At 39.9% G+C, this 13,500-nt stretch overlaps 2 protein-coding genes and 1 long non-coding RNA gene across 4 annotated transcripts; 1 reads left to right on the top strand and 2 right to left on the bottom strand.

The window, feature by feature from the left end:
• Positions 1-1,011: 1,011 nt before the first annotated feature.
• On the top strand, positions 1,012-13,327 carry mcmdc2 (minichromosome maintenance domain containing 2). 2 transcript variants are annotated; one of them, XM_034706221.1, is made up of 15 exons: positions 1,012-1,299; positions 2,185-2,315; positions 2,399-2,458; positions 2,564-2,759; positions 2,942-3,076; positions 3,177-3,278; positions 4,684-4,812; positions 4,967-5,204; positions 5,274-5,479; positions 5,561-5,718; positions 6,207-6,386; positions 6,485-6,624; positions 7,034-7,143; positions 7,711-7,904; positions 12,757-13,327. In XM_034706221.1, exons 1-14 carry the CDS (start codon positions 1,203-1,205, stop codon positions 7,875-7,877), a joined length of 2,049 nt encoding a protein of 682 aa, XP_034562112.1. In that variant the 5' UTR covers positions 1,012-1,202; the 3' UTR covers positions 7,878-7,904; positions 12,757-13,327. The 2 variants fall into 2 exon arrangements, with proteins under 2 accessions (XP_034562112.1, XP_034562113.1); XM_034706222.1 differs by having other exon boundaries at positions 1,017-1,299; positions 2,954-3,076.
• On the bottom strand, positions 8,083-10,740 carry LOC117828866. The gene is made up of 7 exons (XR_004634512.1): positions 10,597-10,740; positions 9,532-9,582; positions 9,395-9,444; positions 9,084-9,146; positions 8,551-8,612; positions 8,291-8,339; positions 8,083-8,186 (listed from the first exon to the last, which is right to left on the bottom strand). It is a non-coding gene; the product is annotated as an uncharacterized LOC117828866 (long non-coding RNA).
• LOC117828865 (transcription factor 24-like) lies at positions 11,645-13,288 on the bottom strand. The gene is made up of 2 exons (XM_034706228.1): positions 12,664-13,288; positions 11,645-12,216 (listed from the first exon to the last, which is right to left on the bottom strand). Exons 1-2 carry the CDS (start codon positions 13,090-13,092, stop codon positions 12,106-12,108), a joined length of 540 nt encoding a protein of 179 aa, XP_034562119.1. The 5' UTR covers positions 13,093-13,288; the 3' UTR covers positions 11,645-12,105.
• Positions 13,328-13,500: the final 173 nt, after the last annotated feature.

The following is a 13,500-nucleotide window of genomic DNA, read 5'->3' as shown; positions in this document are numbered from 1 at the left end:
AATTTATTTGTTTTAGTATTATATTATAATACTTTCATTTGGGAATCGTTCACTTTCCATTTCTTAATAATTGTTCTGAAATTTTCCAACAAGGTATTGTTGTACGGTCATTCTTAGGTTTTTTTTGCAAAGTTCTAAAAAAAAGTGTGCAGTGGTTTTGTTTGAGTTACAACACACCTTCACTCCAGTTCTTAGATATCTACACTGGCTTCCTGTCTGTCAGAGAATAGACTTTAAAATCGCGCTGATGGTTTATAAAGCACTGAATGGTTTAGGCCCAAAATACATTGCTTATCTGCTGCTACTTTCTGAACCATCTCGACCTCTGAGGTCATCAGGTACTGGTCTGCTTTCAGTCCAGAGAGTCAGAACAAAACATGGTGAAGCAGCGTTTAGTCTTTATGCACCACATATCTGGAACACACTCCCTGAAAGCTGTAGGTCTACTCCAACTCTCACCTCTTTTAAATCAAAGACTAAGACCTTTTTATTTGCCACTGCCTTCCAATTTTAGCTTATTTTAACTCACTTTAAATGCAAATTTTAAATTTACTTTTAAGATATTTCCAATTTTCCTTTTTTTTTCTGTTTTATTATATTTGTCATTTTAATTGTGCTCTTTTTGCTTGTCTGAATGTTTCCAATGCTTTTAATGTTTTAATGTAAAGCACATTCAGTGTGTGAAATGTGCTATACAAATAAAGCTGCCTTGCCTTACCTTAAAAATGAAAAAGGATTTATTTGTTTACAAAAGGAATTCAAACAAAATAATAGTCATTTAAATTTTGAGTTCAATCCAGTTTTCTTGAAAAACATAAGATAATCGTGCGTGAATCGTATCGTGAACCAAAAATCGGGATTCTAATCGAATTGTGGGTTGAGTGATCACCGCATATATGTCCATTGGAGACACTGCCATAAACCCTTACAATAGAAGTGTACAGTTTATTTAGCTAATTCTTAGTTTCACTCGCAGACTGAAACAATGCTGTGGATTTAAGAGTATGTTAGTGGTATCTCCGTCGAGAGCTGAGAGCAAAAACACTTCCTGGTTCTCTTGTCTTAAGAGTGGTAACCCTGGCAACGTTGTTGGAGATTGCGCGCGAACGCCTCCAGTTTCAAAGATTCACTTTTTACTCGTCATGCTAGTTTAGCTCAGCTAGCTTCTCGCACAGTACAGTTTCCTCGGCATCGAATAAAAGATGGCAAACATGTTATCACTAAAAGAATCAGTATTGGTTTACTTAGACAGAAGTGGAGGCCTTCAGAGACTGACTGAAGACTGCAAACGACTCAACGGTGAGCTAACCTGATTAGGGTTGAAAAGGGTGGAACGTTTCCAGAAAGTTCCATGGGAAGTTAAGATGGGGAATTATGGAAATATTCCAAATTGAAACTTTCGATGGGAATTAAGGGGGAATTAACTGTGAATTGAGGGTAATTTAATTGAAAGGTATCATATTCAAGCATAAATATTTGTTTTGTTATAAGCAGACATCCATCCAAAATAATACAATTAATACAGATTTAGTTATAAGCAGAACTTTATCAAGAGTTAAATATTTTATTGAACAATCAATTCTTTCATTGAAGAACAAAAACATGAATGTTGAGTTTAATATTACTCATTCTCTCGACCCAACCCAATCAAAAATCAACAAAAATGCAATCCAAACAAAGTCCCATTCAAAATGTTAAATGAAAAGAGCCTCTCTCCCTCCAACAAAGTCCCACTCAACATGCAAATAAAAAAGCATCTTCTCTCAAGCTTCTCAAGCCTAGCCATTGTATTTTTGCTAAACCCTTTCAGGCAATGGGCTCTTCCTGGGTCTCATCAACATCCTCCATGTCCATTTCCTCAACATCCAACTCTGACTCTTCAGTGTCACTGTCCAGCCTTGTTGAGGATGGCTCTGCATAGATATTCAACTGTACTTGCATGAAGTCTGGTTGTTTTAGTCAGGATTATGCTAAAATATATTTTCTCCAACTATATTTAAGTTCAGTATTAAGAGCCAACCTTCAATTTAGTAAATTCCTGTTTATTCCTGTTAATTCCCATGGAAAGTTTCTAACTTTGAAAATTCCCGAAATTTTGCAACCCTACCCCTGCTACAAGTTAATGAAAAAAAACTAACCCTGAATTAAAGCTCCACTTTTACTTTCATTACCTTCTCTTTTCAGACGTACAGCAGATTGAGGCTGTGTACAGGTTTTGTATTAGTGTGAATCCATCTGATGTGATAGACGTGGATGCTGTTTTGGGTGACTGTGTTCTGCAGCATCCTCTTAAAGCCACAGCTTTGTTTCAGTCTGTGAGTGACACTTTGAGTTAGCCAAATAAAATATACACTTCTTCTTGTATAAGTTTCTTACATATTCCTTATTCCTCATGCAGGTTTGCTTCCTGGCCATAAAGACACTTTCACTTGTGGAAAAAATACACACAGAGAACCAGGTATAAAAATGTGCACGTATGAAAGCGCCTGATATTTAGGATAACCTGATTATTAGCTCAGTCATGTAAATTTTACGGAATATTTGATCTGATTGTGCTTTTCAGGTGAATGTTATTCTAAAGTTGACTCACCTGCCTCCGTTCCCTGAGTACACACTGGACCTTGGTTGTTTTCCTCGTGGGTATGGTCCCATGAGGCCTGTCTCCATTGAGGGCCTGGTTATTGCGATGACTAGGGTCACCAAATACACCCAGGGGGCCAGGTTCCTCTGCATGAGCGATGACTGTCCTTGCTCTACAGGTACCACAGGAGAGACACATTGACACCTCTCAACCCTCTTTTTCTCTCTTTTTCTCTAGTTGTTCTTGTTAGAATACAGGTTAGTTAGACAGCGTTGTACACACAATTCATTTTTATGTTTTTTCAATAAATTCCTAAACAGTTAACATTCATAGTTTTTATATTGTATTTAATTTCCTGAGCACTGCCTTTAGGGTTTCACCACATTCGTGTACATGCACCTGGAGCCACAGAGTCAGCTACCGTGAGAAACAACTTCAGCTGCATGGTCTGCAGCTCCCCACTGAAAGAGGATGTGAAGTTTCGAGTACTGGGAGGTGAGAGGGATGCAGAGTCTGATGGTCACTGTTTACAGTTTCACAGACACTCTGTGCATTGTTGTGGTTTGTGTGTGTGAATGTGTCTTTGTGGAGACAGACAAACAGCTGGTGGAGCTGATCCATGTCAAAGCACTGGATGCTCTTGGTGCCAGTCAGCAAGGCTCCTTCAGGTACCAGTCGGTCACCCTGTTTCTCAGAGGTAGGTCTAAATCAGACAGGTTTGGAGTTTAAGGGCTGTTTACTGCTCAAACTAAGGCTCACTATAATCCTTTCTCGTTCCACAGCCTGAAAACAGATTGATCAAGTGTGTTTGATAAATGCAACCATTTGTAGGGAGATAAAGTGTATAAGGAAATGAAACTGATGGGTTTTTCATCTGAGTAGGGTGGGGGTATGCAGCAAAAATATGCAAATATGGTCACCATAATAAAGAAAAGAATAACAGCTATGGTTTCTTCAAGTCTCTTTAATCTGGAGAACAAACATTCACTTGACCACTTTTAAAAGCATGCTGCGAAAACAGTTGATCTGCCTCTTGCAGTGTATGAACCCTCCCTTTAAAATATACGGTGCATTAAATAGAGACTGATCAAGCTTTAAGCTGTTTAGGCACAATCAAATCAATCAAATAAAGTTGTAATAATTTCAAAGCGGGGTGCCAGATGTCCTACCAGTTTAAGCACGCACTTCACGCACACAGGTTAGTCCTCGTCACTGCCATCACTGGTTCGACTCCTCGACCCCTTTGCTGCATGTCTTCCCTGCTCTCTGCTCCCCGAATGTCCTGTCTCTTCTAATAAAGGTGCAGATGCCCTAAAACACAACCTAATTTTTTTTCAAAGCAAAACAAGATACAAATATGAAAATACACAGAATAGGCAGGCTGCACATATGCCCACATATTAACCATGTCAGACCAAAATCTGGTTCTTGTGTGCAGAGCAAAAAAAAAGGGGAGTAAGTCATATAAAAGACTCAGTGTTCATTCACAAATCAAATCCTTTAGGGAGATATTACTCTGTATATTAATAAACATATAACTGAGAGGTGTGATTTGTTTATAAAGCCATTCTGTCGTTCATAATATTCACTTCCAGTCCTGAAAAATGTGTTCGTCATGCCTTGTATTTACACACAGTCAGATATATGGAGCTTTGTCATTAATTTCCTCAGGCTTTCTAAATGAGCCTTACTTTGAAACACAAACTAAGTGGGGGAGAGTTCAAATAAATAGAATTTAGAGTAGCCAGCCACACACACACTCTGCCTCATGGTGGGATACTAAGTGTTTCTGTCCCTTCTAATAACATTGTCCAGCCTGTACCCATGAGAGCTTAGCAAATCTCAGCACCAGGATTAACATATTCTGTTGACCCAGTCCTGTAGAGGAATTCAATACACCGGGCTCCCGTTACTAAACATATATGTTAATAAGTGCAAGGAACACTCATTAGCTGGCAATTCACACACAGGGAAATCTTTGTTCTGAAGGCCTCACTCTGTGTTTGTCTTGGCACTGGTTTGTAGGTGGCATGCATGTTTCTCTGATAATCACCGTGCAGCTCAGAACCTCCCCTTTGCTTTTGTTGTCCCCATTCACACAGATGAGCTGTGTAACTCAATGAGAATCGGTCGACTCTACAGGGTGTTGGGCATTCCTGCGCATGTGCACCAATGGCCGAGCATCACCTGGAGTGTAGAGGCAAATAACGTCCAACCGTGGGAGCCAGAGAGTAAGGCATTATTCAGACAGAGGTCCTACTCTGAGGTGCAGAGCTGATATCTAAGAATGTGAACATATCCTGACATGTATACATGTATTTTAATTAGTCTGATCAATTGTGCAACATGATGCATCGTACCATTTTGATATAACTCTACCAACAGGTTTCCATAAAGTCAGCGCCCGCTTCCAGGAGCTCTTAAAGGCCACAGCAGGTTTCCCCTGGAGGTTCTCTGCCATTGTGGCTCACTGCTTTGGGTTACACGTGTCTCCTCCAGGCCTCTACAACACCTTGAAGCTGGGCGTGCTGCTCAGCTTGGTGCACGCAAGTGCAGGTCTTAAGGACACATTTACCAACTTGGATCTCCTTGTTGTCACCACTGATACGCTCATACTAGACAGGTAAGGTTTTCTTATGTGCACCAGTGCATTAGAAACCTGAGATTGTGTGCCCTTTACCTCTGTGTTTAGGATCATGACATACGGCCTGGGCCTGGCATGTCGTGGGGTCAGGCATCAGGTCTCAGGGGAGATGTTTGCATCTCTGTCCCGGGATGAACACGGGGCAGGCACTGCTAACATCCATGCTGGCTCTGCCCTGCTTGCCACCGGTGGTGTTTGCATGTTGGGAGATCTGGGCTGTTACAAAAAGGACAGGCTGGATGCCATTCAGTCAGGTAGAACACCCGGGCATTATTTCTGTGAGCAGCTCATATTTTACCCTTAAACACTATACTTGATCTTTTGTATTCATTCAGCCCTGGAGAGCAGCACACTGTCTGTGTTTATTCCGGGGAAAAAGTACGGAGAGGATGCTGATCAGCAGATATCCTTCCCTGTGCAGTGCAGTTTCTGGGCCTTCACGGATGCCTCTCGGCGATCTGGCAGGTCAGACTGTGTCATACTGGGAACAGCGGTGGGTTCAATGTCAATACATTGAGTAACCTTTGTTTACCTCTCTTGAAACATGATCTGAATCTACACTACTCGGTCTGCGTTAATATATGAATACTCATAGTTTAAATATTTGTCTTACGTGTTTATGGGACTGTCGCTTTTGTCGTACCATGCTCTGAGTTCAAGAAATGTCACATTTAACTCAGCTCAGATGTTTGCTGATAAGAAAGACAAAACAGGAAATTGAGACAATTTACATTTCTACAAGGAAGTGCCCTGCCCAATGCACATGTCTGCACAGCAGAGCCCTTGAGAAAAATCAATGTTTTCTTTTTTTTCCTTTTTGCGAGGGAAAGGTTGGCAATAAAAGAAGACAAGTTTAAAGAGTGCTCTGTATCACATTCTGCTGTATAGAGGACTATCTGTCATTTAAGAAAACTGCCAGGCTTACACTTTGAGTACAGCACTTCAGGCAGCTTTGATACTCAGTCTTCTCTCTACAAGCAGGATATGGGCCCCATACCAATCCAGTTAGCAGATGCTTTTGGCTTGGTCCTTCAGTGTAGGGACATGGTAGGAGAGCAGGCCCTTCTCGCCCAGACCGTCCACACCCTCCAGCAGGCAGTGCAGCCTGGAAAACCCCTCTACTCATCCAGCTGGGAGTTTTCTATTCAAGACTACCAGGAGGTTAACAAACATGTTCTGTACAATACACGTATGGTTTAAGTTCATTGCTTGAACACTGACTTTAAAATCATGCTTACTGCTTTAATTGAACGCATCAGCTGATAGCTCATGCTCAGAGTCTGCAAGTGGAGCTAAGTCCTGAAGCAGAGAAAATCCTCCATGGATACTACATGGCCAGCCGAAGAGTCCGAGCTCAAAGTCAGGGTGTGAAGATGTCTGTGGCTTCTGTCAAACTACTGTAAGCAAAAACAACAACAACAAAATACTGTTTTAACATCCTGTCTTCAATTTCTGCATCACAATAAGAGACCGTCTATATGAACAGATCATGGGTCGTTATTTGATGTAATGCTACTATAATCCACAAGGTGGAGAACTTTCATACACTCAGAAGACTATATTTCATTTGGTTAAGACAAATGTTTATAAATGTGTTTCACTGTGCTGACATGTTTAATGTTGAGCTCAAACTGTAATAATAGATCTGTTTGCAGAACAGAAATGTCACTTAAAGCTTTAAATCTCTAAACATTTACATGTGTATCCTACTTTGTACAGTTTTACAGGTCATTTTTCATTCATATTAAACAAACTGCTCAGCCACATTTAACATTGAAGGTACTTTTTGTGTAACATTTCCGTCAAAGGGTGTCGTTGGCTGAGGCTCACTGCAAGTTGTGTCTGAGAACACGAGTGCTGGAGGAGGATGCGGTCATCGCTGTGCTCCTCTGTGAAAACTCTGTCACCCTCAAGCATGGTACGTCTCCTACTGATGAAATTTGGTATACAGACACAAGAACCCATCCTACTATTTGTACAAAAACTGCAGTCCTTGTGTACTTACATGTCATGTAATAGTCATTTGGTTTTCCGATTCCAAGTAGATCTTATTCTATGTATATTAAACACTTAGGTTAAATTTATACATTAATAAATAATTGCGTCCCCAGAGTGCGTCTTGAAGTGTTTCGGGTACGCTGCTCTTACAGCTTGGAATCAGCTGCAGAATATGGGTTTGAGTGAGCGGGTCTCTATTGATGTTTTTAGAAGAAGATTGAGGGCAGTGGTGGAAAATACATGAGCATGTAGATGTGGTGACTGATAACTGTTATTTGATCCAGGATGTTGACATGTTTTTAAAGGGTTATATTTCTGTAACTTTGTTGGAACGTGCTGCTGCGGATCTTGGCCACGTCACTCTGAAGAAAGATTATTAATCTCAATGAGGTTTTCTTGGTTTTAAAAAAAAATAATGCTGTACTTTGGCAACTATTTGTAGGCTGTCAGTATTTACTGAGCTAGGTTTTTATGCCTCTCTATACAGGGGCCTCTGCTCTCGTTATTCCACCGGACGCAGCGTTTCCTTGTGACCTCGGAGACGTGGAAGGTTTGCACAGGAGGGACGTGACCCTTGATGAGCTCCACCAGAACATCCTACGCTTCATCTACGCCTACGCACCGGGTGCAGACACGTACATCGCTGAGGAATAACACCTCTCTAAGGGTGCAAATATACAGGTAGGTCACACAGGATCACACGACCAACTAATGACCACAGTATTACCTCAGGTCTTTGTCAGTACAAATCTAATAAAAAAGGTAGGGAAAAAGCCTCAGATTTAATGTGGTCGTGGTGGTGCTGGATCTTAGAGACATATGGAAGACATGCTGGAACAGATTAAAAGCCACAAAAAGGTATTTGTTCAGATTTTATTGGTGGAAGGCATTTCATATACAAACAAAAATCTGCCAAATATCTTGACATGTCCTCTGGACATTGACCCTTCAGCTTCAGCTCCACTGTGAAGAAAGAAAAGTAATGTAAGGTGGACAGAAAGACGGCATCGATACTGAAATGTACTAAACCAAAACATTGGCCGAAATGGGTTTGGCTATTTACCTACCAAATGAGAGCCCTCCTTGTCCTCCCACATGGGTCTTTTGCTCTGTAACCTTGAAAATAAATACATATATGATCAGTTTATGCACCAGAAGCTAGCATGACTAACACCCTCTTAAACTGTCTTAGTTCAGTTAGTCACATTCTCAGCACCCCATTTTGGTCTGATGGGTAAACGGCATAAAGATGAACTCATCATTACTTCTTTAAATCAGGACAGTCTTCAAACAGCAAATAAAGTAGTTAAACATGTAGTGTACATACCACTGGTTAGATGAAGCAAACACTGATCATGTTTCTGGCCCACTGCTGCTTCAACAGCTCATCTGTAGGAGATGTGGAAGATTAATCTATTTATCCATGGCACACATAACAATCCGAAGTCAAGCTGACATGTCATGCCTACGTGCAACAGTTTTTAATCAAACATAGATTAAATGAAAATCCTCTAACAAAATAAATTCAATATAGATTAGAGTAAAGTGGAGGCTGCTGCTGGTAATTCAGAAGTCTCGATCTCACCACTTTGTTGTCTGACGGGTAAACGGCAAAAAGGTTGAACTCATCATTATTCCAGCAGCAGCTTAATCAAACTACATTTATATATGTATACTTTATAAGTATAAGTATATTATACTTATTGAAAAGATCATCAACCACTTTATTTTCTTAAGCTAAGATGAATAATCTCTGCAATAACTTTCACATTATTCTCATGTACTGCTGCATTTAGACAAAGTATAATGTTTCAGCAGTGTAAATACACATTCATACAAAAAGGTAAATCATGACCTCACCTCCTGATCAGCCGACGAGACAGGAGTTCATCCCGAGAGTCTCCTCGGCCCACTGCAGGACATCTAAAGCAACAGAAGGGAAAAAAGAGCAGGAAGGACCCTGATCAGATTTCTTACCCTTATGACAATGTAAACCACAATTAATTTTTTGTGTTAAGCACATCAAGACTGATGTTATTGTGCTGGTTTTTCAGTTAATCACAGTGTCACCACCTTATTGTCTGATGGGTAAACGGCAAAGTGTGAAGTCATCACTAAACCAGCACTGCACCGCCATACAACTTAAAAAAATATACAAGTAAGGGGCTCACCTCAGAGTCCGTGCTTCTTCTTGGTCATCTTGAGACTTAAACGGTCACGTCTGAGGAGGAAAAAAAAATCACTTATAGTTTCAGGTCATTTTCATGTTAAAATGCTCTTTTTTTCAGTCTTATGACGTGTATCTTACCTTATCAGGTGTACCCATCATGCATCCTGTCAGGCCTCTTCATCCTTATATCTATTAAAAACATACAAGAGTTAAATAGTTGAAAAGTTGATACATCCCAGAATATTTCTCAGGTCTCAAAAGACGGGTTCATTACTTTAAAAAGCTGTATTTAACACTCAGTAGACTTCTGTGACTAACTTGGTCACACCTCACAGCTAATTACTCTCAGGAGTGAATTATTGATTCCCAGCTTGTGTTAATAAGACCTACTCAAGAAAAGCCAATATGATAACCTAAGATGAGTGATCACCCTGAGGTCAGAGGCTGCAGTGTAACACAGCTTGGGAGCATGGCTAACACTGCAGGTCTGAGGACGGGTTCAACAGCAGGTCACGACCTCTGCCATGACCTCAGGCCCTCGGAGGGAGCCATGAGGACTTTCTCTGCTGAAATAACGGGAGGGGCAATTCCCTGACCAGCAGATCTTCCCCTGACCCCTGGACAGAGGCAGATCTGGTCAGGGATGCACAAATATGACTGACATGGAGGGCGTTTTTCCTTTCTACGGACTGTCTTAGAGATGATTTATTGCATCGCTTCAGAGACAGGACAGGCCTATTGTTAAAGATGGAAACATTTACTGCTCGTTAGCGATAATTTTACATCTATTTGGGGTCGTGATCATTTGAATCCAGGATCATATCCTGGACATGTGCTTCATGACTTTACAGATGAGTAATGAAGTTCATCTCAAGCACTGCTTTGGATCCGCGTCATCAACCCACGTGCGTGTTCATGGGTGAAAAAACCTTCCAACTTTAGTTCTGTTTGACCCTCTAACACAATAACTACATATAAATTCATTTCAGCCTGAAATTCTGGTGTGATCTTAGATTCGGACTCATCCACATAAACTGTAATAAGCTCTTTCTCCCACGTGGCGGAGGTCTGGGCTAACATTAGCTGCAAGCTAACACGCAGCCAACGTGTTCAGGATCTGGGAGCTAATTCGCCTGGAAAACTGTCCATGACATTCAAAAAACACAAATGTGGATACAAATACGCTCTTCCACTGTTGCTTACCTTCGTGTTGAAATTTAAACATGATGCAAGCTCTACAGACTTCGCAGATGTGAGGAGGAGTGAGGCAGTTGTCTGCTCGCGGTTGAGTCTGCAGGACAAGAGGAAGGATTTCCGGGTCTGACAGCTTTTAGCTGCGCCTGAAAGCTGCGCACTGCAGCCTGCAGCTGATGAGGCGCACGCAGCTGGGCAATCATTTATTGTAAGCCACCAAGTAGCTACCTCCTTTTTTAAAAATGTACATAGAAGTAAATTGTGTTTGATTACATTTAATATATTTAACTAAAGCAGCACATTTACATTTGTGACGAATGTGTGACCTACTGTGGTAACTTTATTCTCGTACAGTGCGGAGCTTTAAACAACATTAGTAAATAAGTAATATACTAAAACCTCCCGTGTGTCCTTCTACTTGGCTTGAATAAGATAACCCGCATAGATAATTATTTGTTATGCCAATACACTTATTAATTATTGAAGTTATATTTAAAAAAGGATTAATCTGACAAAGTAAATGATTGTAGATATGTTCTAAAGAATGTGAACAATCGCGGCAGGTTATATATATATTAATATTTTTAAAACTGAAATAATATTTTTTTAAATCAGGAATGTGAAAAGCGGATTTTCTGAGTATTTAAATCTTTAATATTTTCAAAGTTGTTTTTTTAAATATTTATTATAGCTTCCTTCAAGTCGACGTTTGAAACAGCTGAAACACCATCATATTTCTGAGAATTTAATATCGTTTGATCTCTGGCCTTCTGCTTAAGCTTCGGTTACTAGCAGTTAATTTGTTGGCAATCATTTTTATGATACGACCTATTAAAGCCAAATTCTTTATTTAGATTAATACTGTTTTATTATCTGACTAAATATCATGTTGTTACATAAGTGAAAGTGATAATGAATAACCAGAAGACAACGGAGTGTTGATACTTTCAATAACAACAATTAATTGTTCAGTTTTTCAGTTATCACATTTTTTAAATAGACCTATGAGGAGAAAGAACTTCATAGATTGTATATGTCGTCAAAGAGACTCGTCTTCTTTCACTGCAGTCATTTATTCACAAACACATTTACAACCATGCATGTAAAAATAAGAGGGAACATGAGACGCAGAGCCTCCATTGTTGACTCTCTGACAGACCACTTCACATGACAGATGTCGAGTTATTCACACATGCATTTAGTGCAAAAGTCTCAACTCAAAGTGCACACCTCAAGCATGACGGGTTCGTTTACCCGAGGAATTTACAAATATCATACCTGGGACATGTATGGAGCTGCACAATGCAGGGCAAACCGGATTAACCAAAACAACAACACAGGAACTTCATAGCTCCCCAAATATGTACAATTAAATCAATATATTAATTTACAACGTCTTCCTATTGGCAGGGCTTTAGTGGAAGGAGAGTCATTTGTCTACAATCATAAGGCAAACAGCATGGACTCATGCACGTATCAATTCATGTCGTATCAAATCATACAGATGATTTTAGGCTGTTAGTGGGAGCTGGAGGAGGAAGGGCCTTGATTCTCTGAAGCTGAAGGACTGGTGGTGTTGAGGAACTGTCCTGATGCTCCGACGTACAGTCTGGATCTCATAGGCCATTTCTGCAAAGACAATTTTCTCAATAAATTATACTTGTAAAAATAGTGGTACTTCATTATGCTTCAAACTTATAGGCCTACATCAACCAAGTGACAGGTTCAAAGGAAGATGTAGCTTATTCCGAACAGAAACAATTATCCTTCATAAAAATGTAAATAAAAACACAATTTTAACAAGAAATTTGACTAATTATAATAATAATAATAATAATAATAATAATAATAATAACAACAATAATACAAATAATAATAATAATAATAATTCTTATTATTATCATTGTTATTATTATTATTGTTATTATTATTATTGTTATTATTGTTATTATTATTATTATTAGTAGTAGTAGTAGTAGTAGTAGTAGTAGTATTAGTATTAGTATTATTGTTATTATTATTATTATTATTATTATTATTATTATTATTATTATTATTATTATTATTATTACTGACCTTCACTGGGTGCAGGTAGCCATCACCTTTCAAAGAGTGTAACGCCTCAGTTTGTTTTGTGTTCTCTCCATCCTCCGCTCCTTCCTCCTGCAGTGTTCGAGTTAAATGGGCTATATAGGTGGTGGCCAGTATCAATACGTCAAGTTTGGACAGCTTGGTGTCCGGCGGCACGGACGGCAAAGTCCTCTGGAGCTCCAGGAACGCAGTCCTCAGAGTCTGAACGCGGCTCCTCTCCCGTGCTGCGTTCGCCGCTGCCGGGCGTCCTCTGCCCCCGAGCCCGCTGCTCTGCAGCATCCTGCTGGCCCGCTGGAGCTCCCGACGACGGCCGTCCGGACTGGGACTGGAGCTCGGGCTGGATACTGGGCTGTCATCCACCACCACCCCGGAGCATGTAGGGCTTTCCATCCGGAGCTCGTGTTTGCCAACCATCCGGTGCACTCACAGACCTGAAGAGTAAAATCAGATTTAGACACGTGAAGAGTGTTAACCTGGCCTTTAATGTGCACTTTTATTCGTTCAGCTGAAGTTATAAAAATGATTTGAATTCACCAAAGTTTTGAATTTGCCCACATGCCTCTGTTCTACTTTTAAACTTAACTTGTAACTTATATGGTAATTTAATGTATTGTCCATGCACATATTTATTAAAGCATTTATTAAGCTGTCTGGCCTAAAATTATTACTGAAAATATTCTGAAATATGAAAATATTACACAACAGTACACAATATTGCAAACTAGCCTAAGAGAAAGTTTTTACAAAAAACTATACAAACCGAGTGACAGAGCACATAGAAGTTTAAAGTTGCAAAAATACATAAATACGCGTCTGACATAT

Source organism: Notolabrus celidotus, chromosome 17, assembly GCF_009762535.1.
Source record: "Notolabrus celidotus isolate fNotCel1 chromosome 17, fNotCel1.pri, whole genome shotgun sequence".
In the NCBI taxonomy this organism is placed as follows: domain Eukaryota; kingdom Metazoa; phylum Chordata; class Actinopteri; order Labriformes; family Labridae; genus Notolabrus; species Notolabrus celidotus.
The sequence above is the reverse complement of the archived record's forward strand: the minus strand, read 5'-3'. Positions and strand labels throughout refer to the sequence as shown.